At 37.7% G+C, this 21076-nt stretch overlaps 2 protein-coding genes across 4 annotated transcripts; one reads left to right on the plus strand and one right to left on the minus strand.

Annotated features, from left to right (window-relative positions):
- Positions 1-327: 327 nt before the first annotated feature.
- Positions 328-14968, minus strand: fbrs (fibrosin). 3 transcript variants are annotated; one of them, XM_067368980.1, is made up of 19 exons: positions 14559-14968; positions 12857-13478; positions 12003-12194; positions 11477-11509; positions 10209-10238; positions 10076-10121; positions 8937-9282; positions 7575-7786; positions 7253-7455; positions 7109-7153; positions 6835-6930; positions 5837-5905; positions 5697-5735; positions 5520-5591; positions 5139-5298; positions 4759-4836; positions 4499-4579; positions 3259-3466; positions 328-3111 (listed from the first exon to the last, which is right to left on the minus strand). In XM_067368980.1, exons 2-19 carry the CDS (start codon positions 13163-13165, stop codon positions 1575-1577), a joined length of 3756 nt encoding a protein of 1251 aa, XP_067225081.1. In that variant the 5' UTR covers positions 13166-13478; positions 14559-14968; the 3' UTR covers positions 328-1574. The 3 variants fall into 3 exon arrangements, with proteins under 3 accessions (XP_067225081.1, XP_067225080.1, XP_067225082.1); XM_067368979.1 differs by having other exon boundaries at positions 5837-5920; XM_067368981.1 differs by lacking the exon at positions 11477-11509 and having other exon boundaries at positions 5837-5920.
- A 1620-nt stretch (positions 14969-16588) lies between these two features.
- On the plus strand, positions 16589-20993 carry chmp2a (charged multivesicular body protein 2A). Its single transcript, XM_067369539.1, has 6 exons — positions 16589-16764; positions 17944-18111; positions 18200-18379; positions 18480-18610; positions 20641-20702; positions 20791-20993. Exons 2-6 carry the CDS (start codon positions 17944-17946, stop codon positions 20910-20912), a joined length of 663 nt encoding a protein of 220 aa, XP_067225640.1. The 5' UTR covers positions 16589-16764; the 3' UTR covers positions 20913-20993.
- Positions 20994-21076: the final 83 nt, after the last annotated feature.

Raw genomic sequence — 21076 nt, forward strand, 5'->3', positions numbered from 1 at the left:
GGCTGGCAGCGGTTTGACAAGGTCTAAGTGTTTGATATGACTCTATTCACTCATTTTAATTACATTTAAGTTTTGTTTTTATCCACAGACACTACCAAATGTTTCTACAGATTATTTTTTTTGCTAGATTTTCATATCTCCTACCTCTACTTATGGTGACAATTAATGTTTAGTGCACATGGGTCACATATTATAATATGCAAAGTTTAGTCAGATGTAAGCCACGGTTTGCCTCTGAATTTTTTAGAAGGGACAATACACCATGCATCATTTATACTTGCACAATGAATTAATACACTAACACATGTAAATAACCAACCATTTGTTTAATAATTAATCTTTGTGGTTTTCTTTTCAAGGGGGAAAGGGACATATTTAAAATGTATAAAATTGTTTTGTTCAAATAATTAATCCAGAATGTCCTGTATCTCAAAAGAGTCTTTCTAATCCTATAGTTTAGCTGCAAGTACAACATGTGCACTCCTTTTGTCCAGTCGACAGATGCCTCATGCCACTCTGTGTGTGTTTGGATGATGGTTGTTGGAGACTTCCAAAGGCTTCAACTGTGGAAAACATAGAAATAACAGACACACACACTCCTCTCCCAAAGTATGAAGATATACAATTCTCTGAACTGTATAGGCTGGCTTTGATACATCCTCAGTACATTGGCTTTAACATAACCAGTATATTGGAGCAAAATATCTCATTGTAGTGCTTTGCTGGACAATAATCATCATTGACTTATTTCAACAAGTGAGTGCATTTGGTGAGACCTGAAACATGGCATAACATAAACAGTGAATATATTTATTATGGAAGGTAATTAATGTTAACAATAATTATTACAAAAGCAATATCACTATTCTACTATATTCTGGCCCAGCTCTTGTACCAAGTCAGACTAATGAATGGGAGACAGTTTTTTCCCTTTAAATTTTAAAATATTATCCAACAAGATGTACATACAGTTCATAATAACTTTTTTTTTTAAGAATAAAATAAATCTTAAGTTCATTTTGATGTTAATGGAAGTTGTCTGATGGACTTGAATATTTAAAGCAGAATGTGGACCAAGTGTTTCTTTTAATTCATACATTTGCCAACAGTGCTGATTCAGACAATGAGAAGTACTTGATTACTTCAGCCAGGGTCCGATTTCTCTTTCTTCAAATGCAAAGCTGAGGACCATAACTCTACAATAGGTTTTCCTTGAGTTCATCAAACAAACGAAACAAAGTTCGCAATTTGAGATCCACCACTCTTCAACAAAACTTGTCTTCATATTATTAGTAGTAATGAATTGTCTTTGAGCATCCACAGGCCTCTTTGTAAAGAAAACCCTACATAAAAACTAGGCCACAGCAAGAGAGTACCTAAATTGCACCAACATAACCACAGTGGATAAATATATCAAACAGCCCTGGGGTCTCTGTTCCCTCCCCAGGTTGTTTCAACACTTGTGTATGGTCATTGAAGCTTAGCTCTTTTTGAGTGTCCTGCAGAACCTTGCCATGTGAGGAGCAGTTTATTCAGCAAAGTAGTTCTGGAAGCTCCCCAAACTTTACCTAGTACTATCTTGACTCGCCGTCTTTATGTGTGGTAAAAAGGGCCAAGTCTCCTGCCCCGCCAAGTCTGGAGCCACGGGGTGGAGTAGAAGATCTGTTAACAGAAGGAATGAGAGGTGGTGGAGCCCCAACTGACAATGCCCCAACTAGACTTGGGGTCTTCGTTAGAATGCCATTAGGTACATGAGAGTGTGAATGCAGGGGTCCAAGTCTAGAGTAGAGGCCAGGGTGATGTGATGCTTGTGCAGAGGCTCCAGCTGGATGGAGATGAGAGTGAGACAGTAGCCCTGCGTGAAGCTGTTCTAGGTGGGCAGCATGAGATGGGTTAGGAAGGTGAGGTGCAGACAGGTGCGGATGTGGATGCATCCCGAAGTACCGTGCTCGCTCAAAGTCTTCCCGCAGTATCTGAGCACGTTGTTCCTCATCAAACGGGTGGGACATCAAACCAAACTCTGGCCTGCCTGCTGAAGCAGAGGACGTAGAGGTAGGTACTGGTGGATGGTGTGGGCTGGACGCCACAGCTGCCGCTACTGCAGCTCTTTCAGCCTCCAAGAATCGCTGTACCTGCTGATGCTGGAGAAGTCTAGACAAGTGTGGATCGGAGCGAAGTGCAAGGTGGGGATCTGACCTCAGAGTCAATACTTCCCTGCGCTGCTGCTGCTGTTGTTGTTGGGCGGCCAGATCCCTCCAAGGGTCCCAGGGAAAGCTGTGAGTGGCTTGGGAATGACCTTGCGGAGGACCGTGTGGATGTGGTGGGAAACGGTCAGCTGCAGTACCTAATACCAGTCCGGCTGAGCCTCCAGCACCACCTAGATAGGCATCAATAGCCCGTGTACGATCTAAAAGGGACAGAGTATGGTGGGGAGTGTGCGGAGTTGGAGGATGAAGAGGCATGCCAGGTGTAGGTGTCAATGAGAGGGTTGAGGAAGGGGTGGATGGATGGTGTGTGTGTCGACTACTGGGCCGTTCAAAGTTGTGTAAAGGTACGGGAGGATGCGTTACGGAGATGGGCACTGGCTCAGGCTCCTCCTTACGCTCTTCTTTGACCTTGACTTGCGGGAGGAGCAGCCCAGATGTTGTTATACCAAGTACAGGTTTGGATACGGGAGTTGTGGTCCTATCAGGTTTCTTTACTGGAAGCGAACTAGAAGAGGAGGAAGAGGCTGGACCATTGTTCTCTCTTTGCGAAGAGTGACTGGATTCTGTGCTGAGAGTGTGTGGTGGCTGTCGGTGAAACAGATCCAGAGGAGAAGGGGCTAAGGGGACATTTGAAGGAGAGGTTGTGAGAATAGATGATGTTGAGGATCGAGGTCTGTCCGGTGCTATGGAGGAAGATGATGCTGGTGCCCTTGATGCAGAATGTTGTCTCTTGTCTGACTCTCTCTCTCGTTCACGTTCTCTGCTTTGACCATCTGAAGGGACCCCACCTCCGCTCAGTGCACCCAAGCCATTCGTATGTGAACTGGGGGTGCTGCTGCGGTGCCTGATGGATGGGACACCAGGTGACATTCGCACTGGTGGGCGTCCATACATGAGACTGTCTCTGTGTGAAACAGTATTAAACCATGTGTCAAATTGAGAGACAATACATCATTCACTTTTGATCTTGAAAAGTATCTAATGACAACAAATCATTGAAAGTTAAAGTGAACAGAAATAAAAAGAAATGTATTTTGTTATAATGTCATACCTGTCCTTTTCATCTTTTATATGAGTCAGTTCTCTTCTCTCCATTTCCTTTCCTCGATCATCTTTTTTCTCCGGTCCCTTGGCCCAAGATGATCCAGAGGGGAAAGAGGCAGGGGCAACATGCAGACGATTCCATGAATCATGAGGATTACCTAGTCCTCCAACCGCACTTGCAGAGGGTTCGGTCTTATGTCCAAAAACACTGGCCGCTAAAAGGAAAGGTATCAAAATTGATTAGTCTTTGGCTGAGAGAAGAATGTGACTGATAAAGCAGTACTTAAATTAACCTTTGATAAACCTTGAATTAAAATGCTTAAGAAATGTTATAAAAACACATTCAAGTTAGAGCAGTGGTTTTCAACTAGGGGCAAGCAAACTTCCAAGGGGGCCTCAAGATGTCTTAGGCTATGTCCACACTAGTACAGTTTCATTTTAACACAGCGTTTTAAAATGAAAAAGATCCTCGTCCATACTGGCGTTTCCAGTGCGTTTCAGAAAAGATCACCGTCCATACTACACGACCGAAAAGCATGTCACATGACCATTCATGCACACTGGGCATGTGTACAAGAGTAAACAGTTGCCAACTGTTGCTTGCCACATGTAGGCAGCTGCAGTATTATAAAATATAAGTCTCCGTTTTAGTCCATCTACACTGAAATGCAACCCCGGCGTTTTTAATGTAAAACAGGTTCTGCAGCGTTTCCAAAAGTCTCAGTTTTCGAGGGTTGAAAACTCTGGAGTAGTGTGGACATCAGCCGTAACCGTAGCAAAAGTTACGTCTTTTAAAACAAAAATGCATTAGCCTTAAAATGGTTTAAAATAAGACAAAACAAGCATTGCAATTACACAAAAACAAAATCAAGATATATCAGATTTTGATTCACACCTCAACAACTGTTGTTTTTTTTTTCTGTAGAGAACCAGGATTCCCACTTATGTATAAGGAAGCCTAATTTTAAAAAGTGTGATTTCTTGATCTGAAATGTCATGTAAACTGGTGAAACCATTTAACTCCATGGGAATTTTATAATGAATATCCATTCATATCCATTTTCTAGTGATGCCAAGCTTTATAATATTTTACTGAGTACCTTAACTGTAAGTAAAACATTTTTTTACAAATCCTTATCCAGTAAATCACAAAAAACTGCCCTGGAATCAAAAAGATTGAAAAATCACTACGTAAGAGCAATCCTACTGATTGATATATTCCTAAAAAACAAAATAGCATGACAAACCTATCGTGGGGCTGCCTAGGCCTCCAAAGGCACTAGAACCCAGGGCTCCCAAAGTGAACGGTGGTGACCGAACATATGGTTCTGCAACAAGAAACATAGTTGTTAGTGAAAATGAAATCAGACATCAATACAGAGGAAATTATGCTCTATAAAGCTAGCGAGTGAAGCAAGCCTGAAGAACAGAACTGTACAGAGCAACAAGAGCAGCATGGGTCACATTGGCTTTTGATGCCCCTACTTTCTTAGAGTCAGTCTCTTACCCAGATGTGCTGCTGGGGTGAGGAAAGAGTGGGGCGTTGTTGGAGGCATGAATGGTGTGGAGGACGGATTGACTCCACCTGAGAAGACATAGGTCAACTCAGACAAAAGCTTAAACACCCATAAATGGACTACCATTGAGTGTTGACATTTGGCCAAGTTTGTGCTTTATATCCTCCTTAAATCGTTCTAATTTAAAAACCTTGTACGACAGCACAATAGTGCTGTAAAAATCCTTTAGTAGTGCTGTCAGTGTCTTGTATCTGAAAACTTATTATTTAGGTGGAAACAACTCACTTCAATAGCTTAAGAACAATCACAGGTTGTCACCAGCAAAATTCCTAAATTGGTGGCAGAAATAAGTGTAAGGAGTATCACCCACCAGCGGCTGCAAACAGGCTTCCTGGTCTTGTAAGATCATGAGTTGGGGTAAGGGGACCACCAAGTTGTCCTAGACCTCCTAGTCCACCAATACCAGGGCCAGGGAGTCGAGGCACTGGGTCATTACGGAAGTCGAGCTTTTGTGGATCAGCGTGCATAAGCTGAGGAAGATAGTAACAAAAAGAAGGTCAACAGGAATGACACTACTACTATTTAAAAACACCTTCTAAAAAACATTTCTAAAATCTCATTGTTTCATGGTCAAAATTTAATTTGAATATCAATATAAATTTTTATAAAATAATAGGAAATATTTCAGCCAGTTTATAACCCATTTTTTTGCATTAGAACGAAGAATGAAAACACAGATGAACGCAAAAACCTTGACTTTTTCTTGATGTCTTAGAATCATCCAAGCCACACGGACATGCATAGCGCACCATTTTCCAGGTTTCTGTAAAGAGACCGTCTAAGTACAGTTAGAAAGGAATTCCCCGCTACTCATTTAGAGATCAACAACTAAAATAAATGAAGTGCAAAATAAAAGAGTAAAACTTACATTACTGACTTTTGGTGGTGGTGCAAATGGGTCTGTTAGCTGTGGACACAGAAAATAGGAAACAAACACCATACATTATTCAAACAAAAGTTTCTTGATAATTATGTACGATACAAATGTACATGATACAGCATCTTTACCCTTGTAGCTTTAGGCTGCAGATGGGGCGGTACAACTCCTAAACCAGAAGTCATCTCTGGAGCAGCTCCCTGAAGGGCAACAAGCTGTCAATAACAACACACTGTTCAAACCCACTTCATGGACTCAAAATAAAAACAGGACAAAAAAGTTGCTGAATTGGTGCCAAAAATTGGCTTTAAGTATTAAAAAGTTCAATTAAAGTAGTCAACTTTTAAATTTTAAAATATCTTGCCTTTCCAAGAACAACTTTTCAACAATATCTAATGATGGGCGATTTCAAAACACTGCTTCAAAACTTTACAAATCTTTTGTTTCAAATCAGTGGTTCGGAACGCTGAAGTCAAGTGATTTCAGTAAACGAGGCTTCATTTACACGATCAAACCACTGATTCAAAACAAAAGATTCATAAGGTTCTAGCAGTGTTTTGAAATCGGCTATCACTACATATTGTTGCAAAGTCATTATTTTGTTTTTTTGGTGCTCAAAATTATTCTTGTCACTTTATAATATTAAGGTAGAACCACTGTACTCACATGAACTGTTTTAAATATGTCTTTAGTACCTTTCTGGATCTTGAGAGGTTCAGTGACATTGCTGGCAACAGAGGTCTCACTGAGCCATCGGATTTCATCAAAAAAAAATCTTAATTTGTGTTCCGAAGATGAATGAAGGTCTTACAGTGTAAAACGACATTAGGGAGAGTAATAAATGACATAACTTTCATTTTTTGGTGAACTAACCCTTTAATGCATCCTTGCTAAATTTACATGTCTTTTTTTTAAGAGTAAAAATATGCTGACTATTGTTAAAAGTTTGATGAAATGGTTGTCCTTTTTAATGCTTTTATGCGGTGGACAGATAGCACATTATTATCTTTACAAGATCACTGGATATTATGGCAATACACAAGCATTCTTCACCTGATTTAAATATTTATACACAGAGCTTTTAGATTTCAATATTCAAAACACGGACCAAATGACAACCAACTCTTACCTTAGGCTGAAAAGCTCCATGCAATGAACTGAAAGGTCCTGTGGGCGGAAGAACGGGCTGTATTCCAGGCACAGATGGTGGGTACTGAGGGAAAAACTTTGCAGGAGAGGAAAGAAATTAATAATAATCACAAACTAGAAACACTAGTGTTTCATAGAGACCTGGCCAAAAGTACCTATACCAAAAGTTTGAAAATTGCCCCACACATTTAAATTAAGCTTCATGAATAAAAATGTAAAAAACTAAAAGCTTACAAATTCAATACAACACTTACTGGGTGTCGAAAGAGACTGTCTATTTTGCCTGGATACTTCTCAAACTGAAAAACAACAACCACGAGAGAAATGTCAAAGTGTGAAATGCCATAACCAGCCACTTTCTGAAATAAGCCATCCATGGGCTATAGTTGACTCCTCACCAGTGGTGGTGGTGCAGCTGTGGGATGTAGGAAGTGTTGGTGAGTATGAGTGTGCTGGTGCTGGTGATTGTGCTGATGGAACTGGTAGGCCATTGTAGGGATAGACGTCTGGGCCTGGGATGATCTGCTAGATGTCCCAGAGCTCGAACTTGACACAGATGGTCCTCCAGATGCAGAGGCATTTGATTGTGTCAGATCCTGATCTGTTAATTGATTAGAAAAGAAAGAACTTCATCTTTCTGAATAGGAACATATACCTTTCATTGCTATGAGATGTTAGCATTTCATATCTTTCTGTAGTGTATCGGTTACTAAACTTTACCTGTTGAAGGGTGGGGTGACACCTGCATTAGAGGAGGAGGTGGGGGAAGGCTGGGGGACGGTGTGAAGACAGCACCAGGACTTGGTCGAGAGGAGGGTCTTACTGTCCCCACACCCCCTGGGCCTCGACCTAGGGACACACTTGTAGCAGGAGTAGGTGGTCTGATTGATGAAGAGGCTGATGAAGATGGAGGCTTGCCTGAGGTACTGCTCCTGATGGAAAAAAAAATGCCACATCACATGTTTAGGGAATACGATACATCATCATGTTGAGATATAACGATATAAAAATGTGGTGATGTAAACGTTATGATTTGTAATATATAGAGATAGTTTTTTTCCAAGGCTCAGCTTACTGTATTTATAAAGGTATAATTCACCCAAAAAAATTAAATTGTCATGTCCTTTTAAACCTATAAGATTGTTATTCAACTTCCGAACACAAATGAGGATATTTTTTTTATGAAACCTAAGAGATTTCTGTCCCTCTATTTAAAGTATATTGCTCTAACACTTAAAAGATCCAAAAAATGTCAAAGGCATCATAAAAATAATCAATCGAGCAGTCTAATCCAAATCCAAGTCCACCTGCTGGCAGCAGGAAATGGCACGCTTTACACTGTAATTCACTCCCAGAAACACATTTAAATATGCCATGAAGTATCAAACATGCTAGAAACATGTTAAATCATGCAACGCTTAGCTAATGTATGCAATTAATGTCACGAAACAGGAAGTTGTTGTAAATCAGGCATACAATATCCGATCTGCTCCAAACTTCACATGTTTTAATAGTCCTGGCCTGAAGACATCTACATGACAATATTCAGTAACAGTCAAAGCACAACCTGTTGGCAGCAGGAAGTGTGGCACTTTGAAATGACTATTTACTTGCTTACATGCATGTTGTCCAATTTTAACTGTTTTCCCAAGTTGCGAGGGCCCTTTCATCGCTGCTTGCAGCTTAAATTTAAAATGTTATTTATTCCTGTGATGGCAAAGCTGAATTTTCAACAGCCATAACTCTAGCTTTTAATCCTTCAGAAACATTATAAATGTTTTTACTGTCACTTTTAATTAATTTGAATAATGTATCATTATATTGTTGTTGTTCAACAACAAAAACACCGGTGTACCTTTTACTGAAGCTGTGTCAAGCCAAGGCAAACACGTTTGGAAAAAAAAAAAAAAAAAGAAAATTCAGAAAGCTTTTACTATTTTTGTGAACAATATGCCTTAGAAGCTATGTGAACAAACTGTAGGTGTGCCAAGATCATTCTATTAACTTCAACAGCATGATTGGTTTTAGAAGGCTGAAGACATTAAGTTAAAATATACAGAAACGCTGTTTCACTACACTGACCTGTTGTTGCTGGCCATTGAGTAGATCGATTGTGACTTTCCAGGGAAAGGGAGGAAAGGCTTGTGTTTGTGCTGTGGGCTAGGATTATGGCGGTGAAGTGGACCACCATTTCCATTACGCTGCTCAGGAAGTGAGTTGGAGACAGATGCAGTGGAATGGGCTGCAAGGCTAGGCAGAGAGGATGAGGTAGAGATGGGCTCAGGGTAAGGCTGCTCCATACTCCTCTCCTGACTCCTCTCCAGGCCAGAGACCCGGGGTGTGACTGACAGAAGGGGTAGTGAGTTATTTGAGGACAAGAGAGGGCAACCATTGCCCGCAGCAGCGCTTGCAGCATTGGAGTTAACTGCTATGGAAAAAGAGAGAGCTACAATGTAATCCATGTAATACTGTTTTCCAGGCTTTATGACAACAAAATAATCAAACAATTCCATGTAAGAATGCCCAAAAGCATTGTTTCTTCATGAAAAAAAAAAAAAAAAAAAGTGTGTGTGGAATATAAATTGCGCATACATTTTAATTCATGATGAACACCATTGTCCGAGGCACCAGGAGATCTAATAGGCCGTATTCACTCTAATGTAGAGCTCTATTTTGATATATTAGATGTTTGTCCTGTCTAATCCCTAAAGACATAACTGACTGTTTACATTAATTTCATGTCATACAAGCATTTTGAGGTGCAAGTGTATTTAACCACTTACACAGAGTGCACATGAGCATTTGAAAGCAGCTGTTTGTCAGTAAGTGAGTTTCGTGGATTGAATATATAGACCTACTGCATTCCAAATGGCATAAAAAGTACCTTTGTAGAGCATTTTGAGGAGAAAACGCTGAAATACTGGCGGGCGAGACTGCACATTATAAGCGTAACATCAAGCAAAGCGCATATCCTGTGCAATGAAGCCTGTAACTGCACTTGTAATTTGCTTCAACCGTTTCAAACTTAATAGAAGATTATTTTATGGAAGGGTCAAGGGATTTTGTGTGTGTGTGTGTGTGGAATTGGAAGCAAGCAGAATACAGCTGTTTCTAGAGCGCACACAGTGTCGTGAATCTGCGGTTAAAAACAAAACTCAGAATAATCAAAGAGAAAAATCATTTTTTAGTATACAAATCTGCCACTGGCAGCAGACATTTACCTTCTCTTGTGCAGACAATGAATGCTGGCTCCATATTGTCAGAAGCCTAAATAATAGTTGGAGAATTGTCATTTTTGAATATCACAATACATAAATAAATGCAAAAAGGAGGTAAAAGAAAAAAAGTTTTTACCTTATCTCCCGATTCACTCTCTGTATCACACTGTGGGTAACAAAAAAAAAAATAAGTAGGAGCACTACATTCTTGCAAGAAAAAAAAAAATTAATGACAAATTTTCCTTGCTTATTATACAATTTATGAATTTACAAAAAACACACTACCGTTCAAAAGTTTGGGTCAGTACAATTCTTTTTTTAAAGAAATTAACATTTATTTTTATTTAGCAAAGGATGCATTAAATAGATTAAAAAGTGACAGTAAAGATACTTATGAAATTACAAAAAGACTTCTAATTGAAATAAATGCTGCTCTTTTGATCAAACAAATGCAGCCTTGGTAAGCATAATAGACTTTGAAAAACATAAATCTTACCAAACCCAGACTTTTGAATTGTAGCAGGGGCATAGCCATCATTTCAGAAGTGAGGGGGACAGAAATGTCAAGTGTAATGCCAGTTTTTTTCCCCCTGATCTGTGTCTAACTGACAAGTTTTTTTCTTATCTCTTGCTTTTAATTGGCTAAGAAATCAAATACACGGCTGAACAATAACCACTCATTTGTATTCTATAATGTTTCCCTATATTTTACCATATGAAAATTTAATGATTTGTTTATGTACTACAAAAACTTGTGCAGTAAGTCATCATAGATTTTATACAGGCAAATATATTTTATAGTTTCTATACTGTAGTAAAGGCTGTCAATTAGCACTGCATTATTCATATACTTTCAAATACCTCAAGATTGCTTAAAAAACACACATAAACCATTTAATGTCGCAATCATGCATTTTTTGTCTTCATGTTTCATCGGTCTAATCTTTTCTGTTTTTTATTCAGCTACAGTGATATCTGGATGCCTTTGTCCACATAAGGGATGTCTAAGTTATTACTTCTACGAGTCCGTTTTGGACTTTCTGCAAGAGAGTGCCCTCCAGTTTTGAGTATGAATGAAGCATACATTACATGGAGTTTAGCACTCCATAATGTCTACATCACCTCTTTTAGGATAAGAACAAAATATCAGGTCATGCGTACACGATCTTGTCTCGTTGAATTTAAATTTATATGTATTCACATTGGCTCATGAAAACCTCAATGTGAACACACCTGCCCAAAAAAAAAAAAAAAAGCGGAGGACTAATTTACATCCTCTGCGTATTCTGTGCCCATGAATGGTAGTGTATGTGCACAATATATGCATTTTGAAAGTCTGAAAACATTTCAGTCACATTTATGGGCAGCAGGAAAAAAAGACAACACGTGGGAAAAACAACTTACAATGTATCCTGTCTCCATGTGATTTCCAGATAACTGAAACAGACATTTGGAAAAGTCAAACCATGGTGAAAAGAATACAGTGTAGCAAATAAATATATTTATTTTAATCTTGCATTAAAAGGGTTTGCTACCAGTAGTTAGTTACAGGCTGATACAAAGGTCAGACTAACTAATCAGCTGATATTTTTGCTGCCTTTGAATTCCATAACCGTATACATGTACACACATTGGCCAGTGGTAACCCTGCTCTCCAGATATCTGTACTGAGTCAGTACAGCAGTTTTCTGAATGCTGCTAGGACAGCGAGAAGCATAAGCACGTGATGCAAATTTTGTTTTAGACCAGTCACTGCATCTAATTTCCCCAACAATACGACACCATTACTGCTCAATACTAAAAACTCATTTTTGAATAACCAACCATCTACGCAGGACTTTTCTAGAAATGTTTGCATTTTTTTCATGGGTGTTTTCACAGTGAATTTTTTTATAGTCAATTAAAAGTGAGATGAAACTGCAGTACTAACCTTAGCATCTCTATTTCTCTTCAGTTTTGATTTGATCTTCTTGCGCTGCTCCCAACTGTTGGTGTATGTAGCAGGAGGTCCTTCCTCCGGCTCTGACAGAGGCCCTCCGTTTTCATCTAGACCTCTCTTCCTTTTGCTTCCTCTACTTATTAACAAGCCAGATCGCTCTGGAGGCTTTAGAGAACAGTCCATCTATCAAAGTAACACCGTAAAACATGTTAGAGCAGCAAATTTTCAAGATCTGTACTGAGACTGCTGTAATTCAACTCACGGTTGAATTACACAATTTACACTAATTGCGTATTAATTAGTAAGTATTATTGAGTTGCATGTACATGACCCTGGACCACAAAACCAGTCATAAGTTGCATGGGTATATTTGAATACAATACATTATATGGATCAAAATTATCGATTTTTCTCACATGCCAAAGATCATTAGGATATTAAATAAAGATCATGTTCCATAAAGATATTTTGTACATTTCCTATTTTTCTAAGTAGATATGCATTGCTATGGACTTCATTTGAAAACTTTAAAGATGATTTTCTCAATATTTTGATGTTTTTGCACCCTCAGATTCCAGATTTTCAAATAGTTGTCTCTTGGCCAAATATTGCCGTATACTGACAAACCATACATCAATCAAAAGCTTATTTATTCAGCTTTCAGATGATGTATAAATCTCATTTTCAAAAAATTTATCCTTATGACTGTTTTTGTGGTCCAGGGTCACATATTGTCCTAAATTTAATATGAAAAAATTGTCACAACTTCTAATCTCCATATAGTACTGCAACCTTTACTACAGAGTCAGACTATAGTTAAACATGGATAAGCAAAGCACACAAACCTCCAAGGCCTCCAGGCTTATGAAGCTGGCTATGGCGAATCCATCGATTATATCCTCCTCGCAAGACACCGATTCTCGCTTCCTCCGACGCGGAGGCCGGTGTCTGGTCCCGGGGAAGCCGGGTCTGCATTCTCCTCCGCTGGCACGTAGCAAAGAGTCTCCTCTGCAGAGCTCTTGGTCCGAGGCCGAGGATGGCGACGAGGCCCTGGGCTCTTCGAGATCCGCTCTCCTCCGCCGCCGCTCTCGGTCACGCTGCGAGCGGGAGCGACGGCTCTGCCTGAAGCCTCCGCTTCGACTGGGACCGTCCATGTCAATGTCCGTACAAAGGCACTTATTAATAAAAACACACCCTGGTCCGGCCTGGGAGTCCTTACAACTGTTACTGAATAAAGACCAACGCCTCCAGGACCAGTGCTGTGGATCTCAGATGAAAATGTGGTTTAAGGTTTCTGTCTTATAATTTAATAGAGTCCAGTGGAAGCTGTACGGTGCGAGCACACTGCAGTCTGAGTTCAGTCATGTCTGGGCATCAACGGGCCTGTTTTATCCAATAACACAGCGATTATGAAAGCTTCTAGATATTCCACTTACTGTCTTTCTGTCAAGACATTGTCACTTTCATCTGGGGAAGGAAAAAGGAGAAACTACCCATGAGTGGCGCAGTCAGGCATTTAAAGATTCAATATGGCTGTTTAACTAAGGAAATATGCATTGGTTGTGTTGTAAACAGCTGGCTTTCTTCTTATAGAATATACACTAAAAGACTATAAAACATATGGCAAAGTATAACTATCATAAGCTAATAACATAAAAGAGAATGTCGGTCTAAAAATGTGCTACTTTATAAGTTAGGGCTGAGTTTTCGTTAGTGAACTTTATTAAAAGATAGATGATCAGTACAAATAAAGTTCAAACGTGGCGCAAAAAGAATCCTTATAGAGTAAAATATTAGTCAAAGTCTTTTTTAAAAAAAAATCTAAAGCAGTTAAATCGCTTAATGAAGCGACGATTTAAATCGCTCGATGTTAGCTTGCTAGTTAGCTAACCTGGTCATGATCGCGGATTAAACACTCACTTTTAAACGACCAAAATCGTAACATTTTAGCTTATTGTACTATATATGACAGTAGTAACATTATGCGATTGTGATGTTGCCAATTATTCATCGATTTTTATATATCCGGTGTAAACAACCAACCAACGTTACGTGAACCACCTAACCGCATATCAAATGTCATTTTAAAACATCAATCACTCGTTTTACAAATTTCTGGTTCGTTATTTCTCTTCTAAAACATCTGTCGAGGGGCCCTAAGCTATTTAATATGACTTCAATAAAACAAGCTAACCATGTAGCCTGAGCTTCGTTGACACCCCACCTCGCACTTCACATTTAAGAAGGAAATTAAACTAATCACTCAGTTCAGCACATTAATGCAACCGATGAAGCTATCACGACTCTTAACCACTTGCCTATTTGCGGATTTAAAAATAAAGCCCGTCAGATGAAACAATATACTAGCCCTTTAGCTCTCTTTAACGAGCTGAAGAGAAAAGAGAACACTGTGCGAAATCTCAACTGATCTATAAAACCTTTTTCCTTCTTTTTACTCAAAACCAACCCACTCCGTCTTGCTTTACTAACTATACTCAAAGGCACGGACATGATAAAAACTATAACAATATTTCCAATCACACCCACCAATCGCGCTGTACAGAGGGCCATTTTCCTCTGGCTTCTGCTTTCGTCCGAGCCTCCATTTAAAACGATAATAATATACAACAGGCCCCGAGGCCTCGGGCTGGAGTTGCAGCGTCAAGGATGTTGAGCGCAGCCCCGTCAGCGCAGGCTGGGCACCTCCTTCCGCGGCCCGCTCTGAGATCCACTGTGTGCGGTCAAGCTGGAGATTTCGCCGGTGTCCGCAGCAGGAGTTGTTTTCTTTCTCAAGCGCAACGTGAAAATTGACCTATGAAAGCTCGCTTTTCGTCCCGATCGTCAAAATGGAATAAATAGATTTATTCAGTTTATTAGGGAAGCTAAGGCATACATGAAGCCTGGGTGGATAACCCGTAGCAGTCAAACTGCATTGTGTGCTTCTGTCGGGTTTTCTTCCTCTGTTGATTCGCTGAACACAGGCTGTACTGAATGCGACGACAGTACTGCCATCTACTGTCATTGAAGAGCACGAACGACAGCAAGTGCATTCACAAATAATAGCTTATGCTTATGAGCAGGTCCTGGCAGCAATGCACATTTGTTCTCAGCGTCCAAAAACAAGTGTTTTTAGTGGTGATATTGAGATATCTATTTATTTGTATTGCCATTTGTCATCATATTTGATATATGTGTAATTAACCAATGTAACTTCAGTGTGCCTATTTTTTCTTCTTTTTTTGGATATTTTTCTGTAGAATTTGTTTGGAGATTTTCTTTAATTCAGCTATGCATGACATTTTTTATATGAATTTTTTTTTGTTTCCTAGGTAACATATGCATATTAGAATAGTAGGCTACAGAATATATCAACATTGCAATGTATTATATACATCCATACAAATATAAAGAGATATAGGCTATGTGCTGTATATGAGGTTATGGGGAATTTGAAAACATATCAAATGTTTTATTGTTATTGTTATTATTATTATTACAAGTTATTAATATGAAATTTATCTCACAAATGAAAGATTTGTACAATATTTTCAAGAAATGTATTTTTGATTTTCATACGATAAAATAATATATTTCAGTGTACGAACATAACCAGTATAAATTTGATAAATACAATAACAATATATTAATAATAATAATAATTATAATAATAATAAACAAGTCACAAATTGCATAACAATGCCAAGGGTGTCCATATAATAAAATATATAAAAAATAAAAACTATGTAAATAAAACTGCCAAAATAATAATAATAATAATAATAGCAAAATATTAAAACAAATAAATAAAATAATAAAAGGCCTTGCTATTTCACAAAATGTTAAATGTATTAAATAAAGAAACAGTTTCAATCTTTTTTTTTTTGTCTCCATTATACTAACTATATAATTATAAATACTTAATTTACACAGATGAATATGAAACTTAAGTATAATCACAAGATTAATAATGTATGCCTCATTTTTTCCAATCTCTTTCCTTAATTAAAAAAAAAAAAAAAAATGACACGGTCATACGGCAAAAGAAAAATTCAAAATTGCACAACAATTTATCATTAGTCAGTCATAAATGTTCTTTTTTTTATTAATGCAATAATAACAAATACAAGAAAAGACAGTAATGAACAATAACAGAGGGTTACATACAAAAAAAAAAAAAACAAAGAATACTAAAGTAGCTTATATGATTTACACCACTGCAGATTCTAACATGCAATAGAACTTCAGAATAGAACTTTGAGTTCTTCAAAGAATTTAAATATATATCAAAATCTTTCTTAAAAATAAAAAAGGAGTTTTCTTTGAAAATTTACACTTGTGAATATAAAATTTGGCCAGAAAAAGAAGCAAATTTAAAATGACATGGGTCTAATTTCACAAAAAAAAAAAAAAAAAAAAAAAATGTTTGGCTTATACAGAAGTTTGAGTATAGATACCTTTTAACAAAGTTTGAGAAGCCAACCCAAAATATTTTACAATACATTCTTTTCATAAATGTCTGTTGTTTACTGAAAAGCTGAAAAGTATTGTATGACGCATTTCCGGTGACGTAGACCTTTACAAAGGAAGTATTGACATTCATATGCGGAAGAAGCTAGACTGGGGAAAACACTCGGGTGGATCGACGAACTGTAACTTTAAATAAGGAATAGAAGAAACAAACGACGGCGCGATATTTGTCCTGTTCAGCTACTTCTATCTCTGGTGGACGTTTTCCACATAAAGAAAAGGCAAGGTAAAAACGAGAGCGATATAGGCCTCCATTGTTTATTTCTTTTGTTGAGCTAATTTTAGCAATTGAGCTCATTATTATTAACATTATTTAGGAAAAGTCTTGGTCGTTTTATAAAAGGATAATCATTTAATTTTTCAAAGTGTGAGTCTGGATTATCGGTGTCCTTTCGAGTAAGTTTCAGAGTGTATTGTGCTACACGGCGCTGTTCATTGTCATTAACAGTATCATATATTAGCTGAATAATGAGTGTTCGAATTTGTTTCTGTCATAAATTGAGATGGAAGAGAACAGCGATTACAGTAGGGGTGATGCCATTTGATTCATAGCATGTAATTTGAGAGTAGCTATAGAAACCACTTGTTCACCTTATGACATACCTGCAAAGAATGATGTCATAGCATCACGTGCCCGAGACTCATGGAAATATAAAATATGAAGTCCTTTCTGTGACATAATCATCTGTCTGTAGTGTTGTTTGGATAATTTATCAGATTGTGAAAACCATTAAAATTAATCCTTAAAGGATTAGTTCACTTTCAAATTAAAATTTCCTGATAATTTACTCACCCCCATGTTATCCAAGATGTTCATGTCTTTCTTTCTTCAGTCGAAAAGAAATGAAGGTTTTTGATGAAAACATTCCAGGATTTTTCTCCATATAGTGGACTTCAATGGAGCCCAAACGGTTGAAGGTTAAAACTACAGTTTCATTGCGGCTTCAAAGCATTCTACACGATCCCAGACGAGGAATAAGGGTCTTATCTAGAGAAACCATCGCTCATTTTCCAAATAAAAAAAAAAATATTTTTTTATATATATATATATATATAACAGGTCAAAGTTTGAACTAATTGTTATATACTTGCACTAGCATATTGTATATGACAATTTAGTTCAAACTTCGACCTGTGGAGGGCAGTAATACACTTAGCAGTGTCTACACTGCCGGAATTCTAATAGAGAAGGAGAGTGCTAGTTCAAGATGAGCATTTATTGTTAAAACGTATAAAAAAATTAAAAAAAAAAATTTTTTTTTTTAGAAAATCAGTGATGGTTTTGCTAGATAAGACCCTTATTCCTTGTCTGGGATCTTGAAGCCGCACTGAAACTGGATTTTTTTCCTTCAAACACCTAACAATCTGGTCTTTTTTTCTCTCTTTTTGTATTTGGCCATGTCAGATGGAGTTCCTGTTTGGAAGGAGAAAGACTCCAGAAGAGATGCTCAGACAGAATCAGAGAGCGTTAAATAGAGCCATGCGAGATCTTGACAGAGAACGCCAGAGGCTGGAGCAACAGGAAAAGAAAATAATTGCTGACATTAAGAAAATGGCCAAACAAGGACAGATGGTTAGGAGAGTTTTAATTTGACATGTCTCTGTTACTGACATGTTCATGAAGTCTCGCTTGAGCGCAAGTAATATTCTTTTTCCGACAGGATGCTGTGAAGATCATGGCTAAGGACTTGGTCCGCACAAGACGATATGTTAAGAAATTCATCATGATGAGAGCCAATATTCAAGCTGTAAGCCTTAAAATCCAAACCCTCAAATCAAACAACAGCATGGCACAGGCTATGAAAGGAGTCACCAAAGCTATGGCCACCATGAACAGACAGGTATATCTGCAATATCATTCTCAGTTTTTATTTGTCTTGTCAACAGATAGCTTGTTGATGTGCATTTGTTTGATGTGAATTCCTTTTTCTCTCAATGCAGTTGAAGTTGCCACAGATTCAGAAGATCATGATGGAGTTTGAGCGCCAAAGTGAAATCATGGACATGAAGGAGGAGATGATGAATGATGCAATCGATGATGCAATGGGAGATGAAGACGATGAAGAGGAGAGGTGAGAATTCCAATAAATCAGCAAATTAGAATGATTTCTGAAGGATCATGTGACACTAAAGACTGTAGTAATGTCTGCTGAAATTAGTAATAAATAATAAATATTTAAAATATATTAGTGTTGTCAATCAATTATAAAAAAAAAAAAAACCTAATTAATCACACATTACTTTTTTTAATGTAATTAATCGTGATTAAAAATGTTGGAGTATATTTAATATATTTAATAATTTCACACTCACTCTCCAAATGTAGAAACAACTCAAAGACCGTATATTTTAAATATTTGTATAATGGCATCTTTTTTTATGAATGAAGGCCAGTATTTCTGATACTAATACTGTCTCTATGAAACATTAATTATAGACATTCAACATTACAGTATATATGAAAGCTATCAATTCAACATTTATTAGGCTTTAAAAAAGAACAACTTTTAATTTAAATGAACCTTTAAACATCTTCGCATAAACCCATTATAATAAATGTCATATTTACTGTACCTGTGGCCTCTAAGAGGTAGGAAATTAAGGCCTACAGAAATTGAATTAAGTTATCAAACACTTTACAATCTTCACTGCATGAATTATAAATTAAATATAGATTAATCTTCATTACAGCTACAATTTTCTGTTACCTTTGTTCTTTGATTAACATTAAAGGGTTAGTTCACCCCAAAATGGAAATTTTTGTCATTTAATACTTACCCTCATGCCGTTTCACACCCGTAAGACCTTTGTTAATCTTCAGAACACAAATTAAGATATTTTAGTTGAAATCCAATGGCTCCGTGAGGCTTCCATAGGGAGCAATAGACAATTCTTCTCTCAAGATCCATAAAGGTACTAAAAACATAATTTAAATCAGTTCATGTGAGTACAGTGGTTCAATATTAATATTATAAAGCGACGAGAATATTTTTGGAGCGCCAAAAACACAAAATAACGACTTATTTAGTGATGGCTGATTTCAAAACACTGCTTCAGGAAGCATCGGAGCACAGATGAATCAGTGTGTCGAATCATGATTCAGATCGCGTGTCAAACTGCCAACGGCTGAAATCACGTGACTTTGGCGCTCTGAACAGCTGATTCGACTAACTGATTCATTTGTGCTCCGATGCTTCCTGAAGAATTGTTTTGAAATCGGCCATCACTAAATAAGTCATTATTTATTTTTTTTGGCATCCAAAAATATTCTCGTCGCTTTATAATATTAATATTGAAACACTGTACTCACATGAACCGATTTAAATATGTTTTTAGTACCTTTATGGATCTTGAGAGAGGAAATGTCCATTGATCCCTATGCAGGCCTCACGGAGCCATCGGATTTCAACTAAAATATTTTAATTTGTGTTCTGAAGATTAACGAAGGTCTTACAGGTGTGGAACGGCATGAGGGTAAGTAATAAATGACCGAATTTTCATGTTTGTTGGGTGAACTAACCCTTTAGTGACACACATCATAGCAACTGGTTTATTAGGCTGCTGTCACTTTAAGACCCGCCGTTGGCGAACATGATGCGGATCTGACGCGCATCTCATTTTCTCAAAACTCTTTAAGTTAATTTAACACGTTATTCTAATTTAACACTGCTCTTATGAGGATACTCAACAAAACTGGCATAATTTGACAAAAATTTGGCATAATTCTCTGTGTTATTGTTTGTTCAAGCGCTAAATAAAACTCTATACTGCCGTACGTCTTTCTGTGCACACAAGTTGTCTTGTGGCGCTTGAATAGTTTACAATCATTTGCGTAAATAAGAGCGTGATCATGTAACCCTAGTCAAATTATGATGGAAAAAACAGATGCTGCGTTAATTGCGTTAAATATTTTTAACAGTACTAAAATATATTCAAATAGAAAACAGCTATTTTATAATGATCAAACAAATGAAGCCATGGCAAGCAAATGAGACTTTCTTTATAAAACATTAAAAAATCAGTAGTGTAGCTCCTGAATAGAGATGTCTCCATACCAGACTTTGCACTCTCCTGACATGCACTCTTTTTGCTTCAAATTCAGTGATGCTGTGGTTTCTCAAGTTCTGGATGAGCTGGGTCTGACTCTGTCTGACGAACTTTCAAGTAAGCCAAAAAGACACCACAGTTACTAACTATGCCTTAAAGTTTTAGCCAAAGTTGTTCTTATATTAACTTTATTTAATTCAAACAGACCTGCCTTCTACTGGAGGGAGCCTTTCGGTTGCAGCTGGGAAGAAAGCTGAACCGCAGCCTACACTGGCAGATGCTGATGCTGACTTGGAGGAGAGGCTGAACAACCTCAGGAGAGACTGAGAAAGACTTTCAGTGAAGGTTTTGATTCAGAAATGTTTGTGTAAAGCTCGCTTCACTAAAATGTAGACTGATGCAAAGAGAGAGGATGTGAATGCTGTCTTTTTTTCTGACATTTGACGCTTTAATGCGTACCTTTTGTTTTTATGTCCTCTTTTTATGACATG

Source organism: Chanodichthys erythropterus, chromosome 19, assembly GCF_024489055.1.
Source record: "Chanodichthys erythropterus isolate Z2021 chromosome 19, ASM2448905v1, whole genome shotgun sequence".
Taxonomy (NCBI): Eukaryota; Metazoa; Chordata; class Actinopteri; order Cypriniformes; family Xenocyprididae; genus Chanodichthys; species Chanodichthys erythropterus.

Excerpts from the sequence above, each read along its gene's own strand:
- chmp2a (XM_067369539.1), top strand. The coding sequence starts at position 17,944 with ATGGAGTTCCTGTTTGGAAGGAGAAAGACTCCAGAAGAGATGCTCAGA. Across the intron at positions 18,611-20,640 it reads GAAGACGATGAAGAGGAGAG|TGATGCTGTGGTTTCTCAAG; the intron begins GTGAGAATTCCA and ends CTTCAAATTCAG. Across the intron at positions 20,703-20,790 it reads TCTGTCTGACGAACTTTCAA|ACCTGCCTTCTACTGGAGGG; the intron begins GTAAGCCAAAAA and ends TAATTCAAACAG.
- fbrs (XM_067368979.1), bottom strand. The coding sequence starts at position 13,165 with ATGGACGGTCCCAGTCGAAGCGGAGGCTTCAGGCAGAGCCGTCGCTCC. Across the intron at positions 7,456-7,574 it reads GTCACCCCACCCTTCAACAG|ATCAGGATCTGACACAATCA; the intron begins GTAAAGTTTAGT and ends ATCAATTAACAG. Across the intron at positions 5,299-5,519 it reads GACATCAAGAAAAAGTCAAG|CTTATGCACGCTGATCCACA; the intron begins GTTTTTGCGTTC and ends TATCTTCCTCAG.